The 15380-nt window shown below is 44.6% G+C and overlaps 1 protein-coding gene across 2 annotated transcripts in view; it reads right to left on the bottom strand.

The window, feature by feature from the left end:
* ARHGAP6 (Rho GTPase activating protein 6) overlaps window positions 1–15380 on the bottom strand; it is a 489998-nt gene that overhangs the window by 266137 nt on the left and 208481 nt on the right. The window contains exon 1 of one of the 2 annotated variants that reach the window (XM_081042160.1): window positions 2888–3373. The exons of the other annotated variant lie outside the window; for it this stretch is intronic. Coding sequence (XP_080898286.1) covers window positions 2888–2932 — 45 coding nt within the window. The 5' untranslated portion in view covers window positions 2933–3373. Of the gene's footprint in view, window positions 1–2887; window positions 3374–15380 lie in introns of those variants that run through there. 2 annotated transcript variants of the gene reach the window in all.

Below are 15380 nucleotides of genomic sequence, written 5' to 3'. Positions count from 1 at the left end.
TGTAGGTCATCTTCCCTCCTCTCTCCCTGGCCAGAATGCCAGGACGCACTGTGGTGCCGCGTCACCCTCAACTCCATCTTGGGACCAGAGCAGGATGTTCAAAATGCAAATCGAACCAAAACACTGGGGATGATACCCAGCTGGAAGGATGGAGTCACCATAAACTGAATGTGGGAAAACCGTGGGAGGAAAGGTTGGGAGGAGAACATTAGCGCTAACACACATTTTTGTTATGACGACAAAACAAGAAGACAGTGGTGCTATACTTTGGGAAAATGTAACTGGTTACATGTGTAGGATACTCTTATCTACTTAAGTATTTGTGTTTCTCTTTGTGACCATTTAAAAAGATAAGAGGAATTCATAGCAACTCTTAACATTTTCACTATTTACTTGTCGCTTTGGAAAATTGACCAAGTAGCTGGCACACAATAGGCACTCAACAAATGTTTGATGAATGAATAAAACACGGGCCACCGATTTCTTATATAGTCTCATCTTGGACAAATGAAAAAGGCACTGAAGGAAGGACATAAAATTCTTGCCCCCTAGATTATATTTCAGAGGAACAAGAGGTACTAAGGACACGTGGAGGGTAATTCTTTTCCAGGAAGATGCAGACCAAAAAAAAAAAAAAAAAGCCTCCAAGACCCCAGGACAATACACAGTGAGGCAAAACCATGTTGAACAAAGGAAGTAGAATATTTGTGCTAAAAGGCAAAGCAAGCTTTAGAAAATCACCTCACCCAATATGGGAGAAGCAGAGGAAGAGTGCAGTGTTCGAATACATATTAAGCTATAGAGGGTTACGTTGCTATGAAAAGCAATGAATGGGACACACTAAATGAAGAACGTTCTTTTGACTTGTGACCAATACAGAGCTGTTGATGGCTGCTGCTTTCTCATTCTACAGAGGACCCAGGTGACTTCTGCTAACCTGAAAGCCAACAAATTCCCTCTGGAATCTTCCTTTTTATAGCCTTAACTCAGAAAACATGTATGTGGTGTTCTGTGCTAGAATAAAGGGCTATTTCATCAGCAAATCTTCAGAGCGCAAAAGGAGACATTAGCAACAGCTAGACGCTAAGTTTATGCTTTTTAGGAGAAATGAGACAGCTGAATGAAAATAGTTTTTAAATTGTTTTGGGATGCATTGGGTTTACTTGCACAGTTGAGGCAATGATCATTTGCAGAATGAATAGACAAATTCTTTTTTTTTTTAGTTAAGGAGCCAGTTCTCATCTTTCCTCCCTCAACTTGTAAATGGGAGAGATCTTAGATTACAAATCAAAGGACACCAGAACACAATTCAAAATCTGGAAAAAGTGATGGGGGTGAGATGGTGATTGGACGTAATGAACACGACTGTAGATCTTTCTGTGCAAAGAAACCTCTGACAAAAACGGGTTACCCAAAATACCATGTTAAAAGGCGAATCATTGAACCAGCATTAGTAACTTACTAGTGTCTCACTTGCCATTTCAAGGCATGTAACTCTGGCAAAATTAGAGAAAGGGCTGTCATGGGTTCCTAAAATGTTCACCTGGGAGGGGACCTTAACAATTTTCTAATTTGGGCCCTCCTTTCTCCAGCCCAGCAAAGTGACCCAGCAGAGGTTTCCCGTTAGCAAAACAGCCCCCCAGCTGATCCGGAACGCAGCAGGTGGCACTGGGAAGGAGCTGGGGCAGCTCCAGGAATTCTGCACCTACCACCCGAGTCCACCTCCACTCCTTTCTTTCAAAATATATTATTATGTGGAGAGTGCATTTTGGAGAATACAAATTCCAGACAGATAACTGCTTTTGCCTTATTATATATATTGATGATTCTTGTCTTAACTTTCTGTGTGTTTCTTTCCAGTTTTTAAAGTTGGTGTTCAGCATGCCCGATCTCAACAGTGAAAATCACCTCGAGGAAAACTCAGTAAAGTAGCAGATAACAGAACAACTGCAATGCCTCATCTCAAAAATGACACATCTTACAATTGGAAAATAAATGTCCAAAGATTGGAGTAAGCTAAAACTGCTGCCTGCCTGCTTCCCGGAGGTGGCTTTCTGAATCTTCAGAAACAGTACTCATTCCTCAGAAATCGCTTTCTTTTCTGTTTTCTTTTCTCTCTCTCAAAAATAAACTCAATCCAGAATCGATATGGTGAGTCGATCATCAAACTTGAAATCTTGACTCCTTCTTTAAAGAAGGCAGACCCCACGGGCTTTTTGTCTGCTGTGTCCTGCGGGACCCCAGCGGCCGAGCACAGTGCCTGGAACACAGTAGGTCCCCAAGATAGATTTGTGGAATATTTGAGCAGACAGGGAAAAGAGAGGCCACCGACAGAAGAGCCCCTGGCACCCTCTTGTATTTATCAGATAATGCGCAACAGCATTCTGTCCCGCTACGAATTCAGAGGGAAATGCACACCCTCTTTCCAAAGAGCAAAGCCGCTGCACCTCAACACACCGTACTGCATTTCTCCTGCGAGTCCCTCCCTTCGCCACACGCTGGGATCGCAAAGCCGCCCTGCCTCCTCTCCAGCTCTATTCCCGTTTTTTGCAGAATATCTGACCCAAGGCTCAATGAGCAAACCTGAGCCAGCCCCAGGAGCCCCACTTCTCAGCCCTGGCCAGCGAGGCGGCAGCAGGGTCCAACCCCCCGGCCGCGAACGCAGTGGCTACCGCGCGGGCTCCGAACTTGGGTGCTCCCCTTCTAAAGGGCAACGAGTTCCCGAAAAGTTGACACTCCGAGGGGCCCGCACGCGGCACCTTCCACTTCCCCCCCTACCCTACCGAGGACCTCTGGGGAGCCTCGGCTCCCACCAAACACGAGCTGTCCCCTCCCAGGCCGGCCAAGTGGCGCCCCCTGTTGCCTCCGTTTGCGCCGGGACACTCACCGCGTAGTGCAGCCGCGGTTTCTCGCGGCACTCCGGGTCCCCCATGTCGCCACCGGGGAGGAGTGGCGGAACCCCGAGCTCAACCTGGGATCGCGGCGCCTCTCTGAGGTCCTCTTATTTCACTGCCATCCCGGGGCAGCCCCCGGACGTGCGCCTTGCTCCTTGCGCCCCGAGCGCGCTGCAAAGCGCCCAGGGCACCAGCGTCCCGCCGCGAAACTGGAGGGACAGGGAGGAGGCAGCGGCGAATGGAAAGGAGGAGGAGTAGCAGGAGGAGGAGGAGGAGGAGGAGTTGGAGGGGGGAGAAGGAGGAGGGGGAGAGGAGGCAGCGGCGGAGTCAGATGTGATGGGCGGGCGCTTAAGTCCTTCCGCTCCTGGCCAGCCCCTGTCGCGGCTGCTGCTGCCAGCTGTTAGGGGCTACAGCGACCCAGCGCGCCCACGACAGGTGTCAGAGCGCCTGGCGCGCCTACCTCCTGCCACCCCGCCCCTGACCAAGCCGTCAACAGCAGCGAGAGGGCGAGGTTGGGTTTCCAAGAGAGACTTTCACTAACTTGGGAATCGGCTTCGGGAAGGGCGGAGTTTCGGCGTTGGAAAGCCCTCCTTTGGGAACCTCTCAGACGCGGGAACCCTAGGAGAGGGCAGACCAGAGAGGAGCCAAGTAACGCTGCCTTGGGGGAACTGCTCAGGGGAGGGAGGCCAGGCTGGAGGCTAGCCCGGCCGTGTCACTTTGGGCAAACTGAGTCCCCAAAGGCTTACAGGACCTAGGCATGTCTGGGGAACCCCACTGGAAGGGGGAGTCCTGGAAAATCTGCTGGAACGTGAGGACTGGCATTAGTGCCAGGCTGGATCAGGGCTGGGGTGGGAGGGCTCAAAGCACTGCTGTCTGTGTTTTAGCTCTTAGGAGCAAGTAGGAAAAGGACATAGCAAGGATTTGGAAATGGAAGAAACACACGCTATTTGCAAACGCTGCCAGGTAAACCAAACCGTTTTTAGCACACACTGGAGGTTCACAGCAGCTTCTAAAACTGGCCTCTGCTCTACAGTCCCCTCACAGAAGCCTGCACTTTAAGGCCCCGTGGAGAAGAGCACCAGTTTCCTCCCCAGGCCTGGCACTCTGACTGCCGTGCAGCCCTACAACCTGAGTCCAGACGAGGCAGAGTCTGGAGCCAGAGAGGACACTCCAGGCTCAGTGAAATCAGTCAATCCAAGCCCAAGAGGGGTGTCTATCAAGTGGAAGATGGATTTGTGGGTGGCTTGTGTCAACTCTTCAGGGTCCCGCTAGACTGGACGCCCTGAGCGGCCCTCCACTTGCTCTGTGGGGGTGGGAGGTAGGAAAACAGGATGTGGCCTGTGTGTTCCAGCCCTTACAATTGGGTTGGATGGAATACCCACTGGCATATAATATTTTAGAACAATTGACAGCATAATTGTAAAGAGCACTGGAACCGTGAGGCCAGGGGTACAGGTATCCTGAAGCCTCTCCTGATGCACAGTCCCATGACGGTTCATCTGCTAGAAAACTAAGATTTTATCTACTAAAACTTATCATGTACCTCCCCTCTGACCCAGCAATTCCACTCTTAGATATATAGACAAATGGGGACCAACGGCCTCCTGTGTACAAGAATCTTCATAACATGTTCAGGCAGCATCACCAAAATGGAAACCATCCAAATGTCCATCAGTGGATACCTGATAAGCCCACTGTGGTCTATCCATATGATGGAATGTCCTTCCACAATGAAAGGAAAATGCTACCGATGTGCATAACAACATGGCTTATTCTCACAAGCATCATGCGAACAGAAAGAAATCAGACCAAAGAGGACATACTGTAAGAGTGCATTTATTTATTCTGGGATTGAAAGTCAAGTGTTGAACTGAAATAGGCCAATGCGATCTATGGTGGTAGAAGCCTGAACAGTGATTACCAGATGGGGAGGTGGTATTGACTGGGAAGGGGGTACAAGGGAACGTTCTGGGGTGCAGGAAATGTTCTGTATCTTGAACTATATGACAGCTACCCAAGTACACCTCTATGTAAAAATTCACTGAGAGGTAGTTCAGATTTGTGAAATTCACACCCTTCACTATGTGTATTGTACACTATGATAACCTAAAAATAAAAAAGAAATTTAAAATCAATCCCCTGCCCCAAACAGAAATTTCCAGCCAGAGTGCTGCTGTCTTAAGAGTCAATTTCACCATTTGCCCTAGTCTCCCTGTGGCCTTTCCTGCCCAGCTTTCCTTTCCCTCTGCTACGTGCGAGGACAGAGCATACCCATTCACCTTGAAGGTACTCCCTGCTCCCTGGCATGTCCAGGCAGAGCTAGAAAAGTGACACACTAAAGTCCCCTCCTTACTGTCACTCTGCCATGCTGCTGAAAGCAACCTTTATAGCTATGCCATCAAAGACCCCTAGAATAAGGCAGACAGCTAGCACGAGCTTCTCCATGCTGCATCCTTCAGAGAAGGCAACATGCATACACAAATGCCCCAGTTTAGGGACCTTTGCCTCATTGAGGCCTATTGAGAAAGATGAACTCTTCAGCCTTAGGACTTCTTCCTCTGTCAGAGCTGCCATTAAGTTCTCGAAGCTAAAAATCCCTTTCCCTACAAAAAGTTTCATTCACACACACACACACACACACACACACACACACACACACACACACACAAGAGGCAGGACAATGAAGTTCGCGAACTCATCCTAGAAAAAGTGCTACATACCTCATTGCGGAATATCACTATGGTCACCTTAGAAAGACTCCCCTTGGGAAGCTATGCACCGACGCCAGCACCTAGTCCACCCTTCAAAGCAATTTTGGAACTCTTTCTGGAATGGCCATCAAAGCTGTCATTGTGTTACCTTTGATGTCCTCAATGTTATCAAATGTCTTCCTTTCAATATTTCCTTCATGTTTGGGTAAAGAAAGAAGTCATTGGGGGCCAGATCAGGTGAGTAGGGAGGCTGTTCCAATACAGTTATTTGTTTCCTGGCTAAAAACTCCCTCACAGACAGTGCCCTGTGAGCTGGTGCATTGTCGTGATGCAAGAGCCATGAACTGTTGGCGAAAAGTTCAAGTCTCTAATTTTTTCACACAGCCTTTTCAGCACTTCCAAATAGCAAACTTGGTTAACTGTCCAGTTGGTACAAATTCGTAATGAATAATCCCTCTGATATCAAAAAGGTCAGCAACATCGTGCAACTAGTTCATGAACTTAACTGTCACACCTTTGTGTGACAAATCCAAGGTGGGTCCCTGTAGTTAAAAATCCTTAACCATAGTCTCTTTGATCATTATCTCTGAGGAAGTCACCTCCATGTTAAAATTGAGTCATCTTAGGGTTTGTTTGTATTCTGCCTTTGGAAAATATATTAAGTCACTAAATGGCATTATCATAAGCCAACAATAATCCATCATTCCCAAATTGTGTAAAATAAGTCCTCACTTCACGTCGTCCATAAGTTCTTATTAATAGAAACTGTAACTTTAAGTGAAATGATGTATAACAAAACTACTTTGACCCTAAGGTAATTGACATATGCACGAGTTAAGTTCCTACAGTATATTTCTGGTCACAAAAACATTGTCAAACTTCTAAATAAAGGCCCAAAACACTTCTAACACGAAACTTTGAAATAAATGTGAAATATACATACATTTGAGAGTGATGAACAAAAACAAGAGAATGACTTTCCAACCTGCTTATTCCCAGTCAGGAGCACGGGTGTCCGGAGCCTGTCCCGGCAGCTCGGGGTGCCAGGCAGGACCCTCCTGGACAGGACAGCCTTCCATCTCAGGGCCATTCACACCCACCCACACTCACTCAGACTGGGACAATGCAGACACAGCAGTGCACCTCACATGCACGTCCCTGGGATGGCGGAGGACACCGGAGTCCCCGGAGGAAACCCACAGACCTGGGGAGACCTGCAAACCCCACACAGACAGTGGCCTCAGCGGGGAATCCATCTTTTTTTCTCATCAACGTTATAACTAAACGGCATTGAACTTAAGAACATTATCCAAGGACCTGCTGTATTTGCATTTTAGGAATAACTTCTGCCTGCTAACATATTTCTTGCTAAATTATCATTTCTAAGTTAGAGTTAAATTTTCAAGTGCAATAGAGTTGTTTTTCTATATTTGAAGGGTTTGGGGAGTTAGGATAAAACATTTAAGAAAAGAAATTATTAGTCCATGTTGCAAGACTCTTAAATTTCCCTCAGAGTGAAACATACAGCTCTTCAGTTCTCAGTCCACTTATTCAAGATTCAAGAAGGGACCTAGGAGTTTGTGTAGAACGCTAAGAGGTCTGTTAAATCTTGAACAATTTGAATTCCACACATTGTTACTATTTGCTATTGAGTTGTATGAGTTCTTTATATATTTTGGATATTAAGCCCCAATCAGATATATGGTTTGCAAATATTTTCTCCCATTCTGTAGGTTGCCTTCTCATTTTGTTGATTGTTTCCTTTGCTGTGCAGAAACTTGTCCGTTTGATGTAGTCCCTCTTGTTTACATTTGCTTTTGTTGCTTGTGGTTTTGGTGTCATACCAGTAATTCTTTGTTACAGAGGCTGTCCTATGCATCCTAGAATATTTAGCAACACTTCTGGCATCTACCCTCTTGATGCAAATATTATCCCCCTCCTTGCATAGTGACAACCAACGATATCTCCAGACATTGATAAACATTCCCTGGGGTGGGGAGTGGGGAAGCAAAATCACCCCTGTTTGAGAATGATTGCTTTCTAGGAAGTTATGCATCTATAAATCTTAGAGCTTAGTGTTGCCTGTTTTCTAACTTTATATAAAATGGATCATAAGCATGTTTGTATTACATCTGGCTCCTTTTACGCGACGTTAATGTTTTTAAGGTCTTCCATGTTACCGTATAGCTGTAGTTTGTTCATTCCCATTGCTGTCTAGTATTCCATTGTATGCGTTTCTCATTATTTAGTTCTTCAACTCCCAATGGACATTTGTGCCTTTTCCAGTTCTGGACTACTGAAAACCATACTGCTTGGACGTCATTATGCATATCTTCTTGTGTACGTGTGCATGGATTTTTACAGAGTATGAACCTGGAAACAGAAATGCTGGGTCATAGGCATGCACATCTTCAGCTTTACTGGACAGTGCCCAACAGTTTTCCAAACTGATTGTACCCATTAGAATCTTTATTTACACTACAGTATAAATAGACCGAACAAAGTTTATACAAAGAATGAACATCGTTTAGAGTTGTCTCTCTTCTAGGTTTTCTCATGGGACTACAAAGATAAAATTCAGGAAATCAAACTCTAGGATCAGGAAGGAGAGATGGGGAAGCAGTTTAAAGTCCTCCTTGCCCCAAATCACATATCTCTGATAAGTGAAGAAGGACCTACCAGCCCTGCTAGGAATTGGAAATGCCACTGCCAACTCTATCCCCATGTATAAGTAGGAACAATGGGTACACCAGTTATGCCTTTGAGAGAGGATATTTTGTTAGGCAGAAGTTCCACATATGGGGTGGGGTGGGGGGAATCTTAGCAATCTAACTATAAATATAAGTGCCACTTAAGGAATTGCTATTTTGCTCCACAACCATAGTTCTCCCCTTTATCTTGGCCCTAACAGGGATATGGAGATGGGAGGAATCCAAGGAAGAATGAAAGTTTCCATTCCTTTCTCCAGGTAAGTCAGAGATAAGCCCCAGTCTGAAGATAGGCCTGGTCCAATGACCAGTGAATGAGGTATTCCTGGGGGTCCCAAGAATGATACCTAGAGCTGTGGTGACATAGGATGGAGAAGAGAGAAAACAATGCCCAGGCATCACCTAGTACTATTGTCCTCAGCCTTGATCCCCACTACCGAGAATAGCAAGAAGTGATGCCCTGAGAGTGCAGGGAAAGAAGGCATGGGGCGGGCAGTGAGGGAATGAGGATAAACTGACCACTACAATAGGTCCAATTTGATATCACTGGTTTGTCCTGTTCTTCCATTTTGATATCATCACTGAAGAATCCTATTCAATACCTTGTAGCCAGGGAGAGTCCCCTTAAGAAGTATCCACAGAGAGATGTTTCTAAAATAAATTTCTATTCAAGGGTCATTAGGCAAAACAGAGAGGCTGCACTCCCTCTAGTTATGACTTCCCCAAAACTGGTTGGAAAATCAAGCAGTGACTACTTTTCATTCTATCTATAATCCACTGTTAGTCTACTGCCTCCACCGACCAACTACAATCTCCTTTGGTCTGCATGCAATACCATGACAATACCAGTGCTGCTAGCACTACAATCATCATTTGAAATGATAACAAGCCCACTAATTATTGAGCACCTACATCACTGGCCTTTTGTCCAACCAGATGCTTTGCAAACAGCAAACCTGGATCCTCAGAAAAATAGTGTGAGGAACATATGACTATCTCCATTTTTTTTCATGAAAGTAACTTGCTTTGCACATCTGGTAAATGGTGGAGTCAAGATGTAAATGGAAGTTGGGTCCAAATCTCTTCGCAGGCCACGCCAGTATGTTCCAAAGTAGACACTAGTTTTGAGAAGTCAGACTCATTCATTAGATGGCTATGGTGCCCTCTGATGAAAGGTGTACCTGTGCGGGGGGGGGGAGATACTGCTAGTGCCCCATCCATATCTCTTAGGCCAGTCATTCTCAACAGGGACAATTTCCCCCCCAAGTGGACACCTGGCAATGTCTAGAGGCATTTTTGGTTGTCACAACTGCAGGGAGGAGTGGGCTGGGGGCAAGTTGCCACTTTTGTCTAGTGGGTAGAAGCCAGGGATATTTCTAAACATCCCACAATGCACAGGACAGCACCCCCCCCACACACACACACACACAAAACAAAGAACTGTCTTGTCCAAACTGTCAAGTGCCAAGGTTGAGAAACCCTTCCTAGACATAAGAAATTCATCCTTTAATAATTTCCACATAGTAGTATATCTCACACCATCAATAAATATTCTTTCAGTGGAGTGAGTCTTACACCACCTAAGAAAACAATGAGAAATTTCCCCAGAGCAGAAGAATAGGATTGAGCTCTGGGACTTACATGCAACTGGGTCTCCACCCAACACAGCATGCTGAAAGGCTAACAGGTGAAAATCAGCCATTTGTGTGATCAAAAATGGAAGCCATGGAATCCTTTGGAGCACTTGACTAGTCACCCAACAAAACCACTTGTTTCGAAAGCTCAACAGTATGTGACACCCGGCATTACTCTGGTACGTGAAGCTTGCAAAGCAATTTCACATGTATGGTGCCCCCTCCTCCAATTAATCTATTTTGTGATTATGATTCTCATTCTTTTAGAGGGAACAGAATATATAAAGCAAACGTTTAGGATTTGTGTCAGAAGTGTAATGAAATGAGGAGAATGAAACACAGTGTTCTTCTCTTGCCAAATCTCTTAACCTGTCTATATCCCAATTAATCCACCAAATAGAATGAACCAGAGAGTTCCATATCCCCAGGGAATGCTTGGTACATAAAGGTCGAGCACCAACAGCTTAATAGGGTGTCATAGGGTGCTGTGCTGTGCAATGACAGCCGACCAAAGAAAATGGCTCTAAGTCTAATTTCTTCGTTCTTTTTCTTAGGGACTGTGCTTTATGAAAATGGTTCACAAACAGGAGAATTTTGTCCCTCGGGGCACATCTGTTAATATTTGAAGATATTTTGTATTGTCACAACTTAAGGGGGGGTAGTACTACTGGTATTTAGTAGCTAGAGGCCAGGGATGCTGCTAAACATCCCATAATGAACAAGCCAGTTCCACCCCCACCAACACACACATACAGAGCAAAGAATGATTGGCCCAAATGTTAACAGTGTCAAAGTGGAGAAACCCTACTTCACATGTAAAATTGTTCTGGTCAAAATCATTCTAATACATCAGAATCTAAGCATCAGACTAGGACTTTTTCATTATTTCAACTTAGTTTGCCATCTTTCTTTATGTTGATACATACAGCACATATCCTTCTACGGAATGATAATACCTGCAGAGATTATAAGATTTCTTTTCCCGTTCAGCAGAAGATAAGACAAGAGGAAAAAGGACCAGAAAGAAATGGCTAATCAGTGTCCGAACGTATGGTCTTCAGGACCACGTGCGTCAGAATCACTTAGGGTGAGATTTAAAAAAAAATGATTTTGAGGCCCTCCCCAAAACACACTGAAACAGAATCTCTTGGAACACTGCCTCAGAATTAACATTTTTTAGCAAGATCCCTCGATACCATGTACAACACAGTTTGAGAACTACTGATGCGATGGTACTAAAATGCAGAAACTGATGCTTTGAAAGGCTGCGTGATTTATTCAAGGTCATGTAGCTAGCCTGCGACAATGTCAGAACCCATCCCGAGTTCTGGATTTAATGTTAAAAGAAGCTGAAAAATATCCCTAAGTTTATGACTAACAAGCAAGAATCGGATTCCTTTGTAGTTATTGAAGAAGAAATGAACATGAAATTTGTCTCAGTTCAGCACAACCCAGAAACTGCTAAGTAACTTGCTACATTTTCCTGTGGTTTTGTCAAGTTTTCTTACCATTGTCTTCATGACTATGAGTAAAAAGAATGCCACATGTGACTTCTTTCAAAGCTCTTAGGAAGGATAACTGATCTCCATTAAATTTTATTTTTCAAAACCATGGAATTCCTTTTCTCACATTAACATGTCAAGAAATGACAAATGTGTATAAATTACACAAATGATTAGTCTTTTAGATTTTCCAAAGGGAAAATCCCTTCGGAGTCTATTAAAAAACCTTCCCTTTTAGAAAATAATTCTTTGTCTCCCATCTTGGCCAAATAAAGGTATAAGCCACTAGTTCCCTATTGTAGATGGGAAAGTGTAAAATTTGAAACTAAAGAAAGTTGTTTTGTACATCACAATAGACAACGTGACAACTTCAAGGCTGTTGGTTTGCATTTCTACAAATCTTGTTTTTACAACAGAATGATGGAAAGAACAAAGAAAATTTGGTCTACGAAAGTTGAAGAAGGAAATGAAGACAATGATGAACAATTTGAAGTGATGTCAGGTGTAAGAAAGGAAAGCCTTGTCAATTTTCTCCAGAAGGTGGGACAAGGAACAAGAGTGGAAGTTAAGAAGTTTCAGATTTTGGCTCAACATATAAAAGAACTTTCTACATTTTACCTTGCAATTCCACTCCTAGGTATGAAGAGAAATGAAAACATATGTCCACATGAAAACTTGTACACGAATGTTGATAGCAACATTATTTATAATTATCAAAAGGTGGAAACAAGGGGCCGGCCCGGTGGCTCAGGCGGTTAGAGCTCCATGCTCCTAACTCCGAAGGCTGCCGGTTCGATTCCCACATGGGCCAGTAGGCTCAACCACAAGGTTGCCAGTTCGATTCCTTGATTGAAAATAGCACCTTGAGCTGAGCTGCCTCCTGGACGGCTCAGTTGGTTGGAGCGTGTCCTCTCAACCACAAGGTTGCCAGTTCGATTCCTCGACTCCCACAAGGGATAGTGGGCTGTGCCCCCTACAACTAGCAACAGCAACTGAACCTGGAGCTGAGCTGATCCCTCCATAACTAAGACTGAAAGGACAACAACTTGACTTGGAAAAAAGTCCTGGAAGTACACACTGTTCCCCAATAAAGTCCTGTTCCCCTTCCCCAATAAAATCTTTACAAAACAAACAAAACAAACAAACAAAAAGGTGCAAACAACTCAGATGTCCATCAGCTGATGAATGGATAATAAAGTGTGGTCTATCCATAAAATGGAAGATTATTTGGCTCCTAAAAGTGATGAAGTAGTATATGATAGAACATGAATGAAGAAAACATGATGCTGAATGAAAGAAGCCAGGCACAAAAGATCAAATACTATCTGACTCCATTTGTATGAAATATCCAGAACAGGCAAATCCACAGAGACGAAAAGGAGACCCACATTTGTCTAGGGCTGGGGAGATCAGGGGTTGAGGAGTTGAAGAGGTGATAGCTAAAGGGCACAGGATTTCTTTTACGGGGTGATGAAAATGTTCTAAAATTGATTGTGGGGATGGTTGAACAACTCTGAATATACTAAAAACCATTGAATTGTTCACTTTAAATGGGTGAATTTGCATGAAATCTGAATTCTATCTCCACAAAGCTGTAAGAGACAGAGAGGGAAAGAGAGAGAGAAAGGAGGGAGGGAGTGAGGGAGGAAGGAAAGAGGGAGGAAGAGAAATGAGAGGGGGGAGGGAGGGAATCAAAAGCAGGAAGGGAGGGAGGGAGGAAGGTCTTTATAATAAATGGAGTGGTGCAAGAGAAGGCAGGCAGCTATCCTGGCAGGTGGTGACTTCCTCTTCCTGGCAATATTTAAGCTGAGCCTGGATGACCACCAGCTGGATAGGCTGCACTATGTGGGCAGTTTCACTATAGGACCTGCAGTTCTAAAATGTCACAGTCCGTGTTTGATCCCTTTCCTGTTTCCCTGACTACAACACAAGTGGCTGAAGGCTGAAGACTGGCTTCTATTCATTCAGTCAGTCCATTCTTTCATTCATTCACTGCTAACTGAAGGCAAGGCCTTGTGTTCTTTCTCTCGCTTAATAATCCATTTGCTTCTTGCCTTCGGTCGCATTCTGCAGAAACAGATACTAAGATAAGGATTCATGTGCAAGTGATTTATTAAGGGCATGTTCCCAGGAGAAACTGGTGAGGGATAAACCTACCAGGGAAGGAAAGAGGAGAAAGCCAAGGAACGGTGTGATTTCTGGCAAAGTCCCAGTCTCGGCCTGATCCTGAGGGGAGCTCTGGAGTGTCAATTCCATCCCACAGTTGTCCCACCTCAAGCCAAAGGGGCTGCGCTTTAATATTCTCACATCCTCCAGTCATGGGCTACGGGATGCCCTGGGGTGACGTCAGCTCCCAGGCACATCCTGCCCGTTGTGGGTACAAGGAAACTGCGTGAGAACCCCAAGGGAAGTCCTCTGAAGAAGTTCACAGATGTTGGCTGTTAGAAGCAAACCACACAGAAGCTGGGGGATGGGATGGGTACACAGAACTGATAAAAGTTCTGCAGTGTTGTGAGCAGAGCAACCACAGCAAGGGTCCACCACACTTTGGGGTTGAAAAATTGTGAAGCTCGAAAGGCTGTTTAGTACTGTTCTGATGGGGAAAAGCTTGGCCCCCCCTGGTGTATTTCCAGCAAGGTGCTGTGTCAGTGACTCTCCCAGAACTTCCCACTCCAGCCTCTTCCCTTCCTTGCTGATAAATGCTTTACCTGGCATCTCTAGATAAATGCTCTACCTGGCATCATTAGACCTACTTCAGTTCCTATACGGAAAGTCTTCTGCGCAGCTAATCTGCCCACAGGCACTACAGGGAATTTTCCAGCAGCTTAAGTGCCCACAATTGTCATTTACTGACTTACTTTACTATTGGGTCGGTTCCCAAAGCTGCGAACCCCTGGAAGCAGCCCTGACTGGGTGGCTTGATTCAGTGGGCTTCCTTCCTTCCCAGGATTATCACAGGTTCTCGTAGGTCTAAGATGCTCATCCCCAGAAACCCAGGGAAACGTTCTCTGCTTTACCATCATTTTATGACATCACTGGTTGATTACCATCTTGGTTGTGGGGAGTGTGTGTGTGTGTGTGTGTGTGTGTGTGTGCAGCTGTCAGAAGGGTGCCAAATTCTATCAGCGCCTGATGTTGTCACATAGGACAGACCCTCTCAGGTTGCACAATGAGGTCTCCATCCTCAAAGTTTTCTTCCTGCCAAAGGACTTGCAACAACTTTTCTGACCTAGTTCAATTTTGAACAATCGTTTCTATTTTCCTTTCTTTCTGCTACTTCTTATTAGCACTTTCTTCTTCCACTTCCCCTGAGGTTATCATACAGGATGGAGCTGATGTCAAAACTGCTCAGTACTGAGCAGAAAGACAGTAAATATTAGGTACACTGAAGAACAAGGTGGGGGAGGTAGAAACAAAAAGCTCCCGGCACCTCTTAACACATACTTTGGTGGTGAGGAAAGAGCCAGAGGGCTTTACTCTAGAGTATGGTTTTGTTTGTATCTATGAAGCTGCACAAATCAACATTCCATAAATAGAGGAGCTTCTGTACCACTTTCAATTGCTAATATTTTCTTTTCCTCTGAAGTCCTCAACCCCAGCATTTCAGTTCACACTGAGTGCTTAATAAATGCATGACGACTGATGTTAACAAGTGTTACAGGGGCACAAATCATTCTAGAAAGATCCAAGAAAATACTAAAGGTGAAAAATCACCATTTAATTAATGGACAGAAACCTGAAAAACAAAGCATGTTGCACTTCAACCTGTTTTGGTTTTGTTGTATTTGTTCTAAAAGAACAGATGAGGGGACATGTTTGTCTCATGTCTCGCACCGGAATCAGTAAGGATGCTTTTCGCATTTCTAAATGGTTGAAAGAAAAATCAAAAGAAAGATAATATTTCATAACACGTGCAAATTATGAGATTCAA

The sequence above is a fragment of the Rhinolophus hipposideros genome (assembly GCF_964194185.1).
Source record: "Rhinolophus hipposideros genome assembly, chromosome: X".
NCBI classification, from domain to species: Eukaryota; Metazoa; Chordata; class Mammalia; order Chiroptera; family Rhinolophidae; genus Rhinolophus; species Rhinolophus hipposideros.
This window is presented reverse-complemented; position numbering and strand designations above follow the sequence as displayed.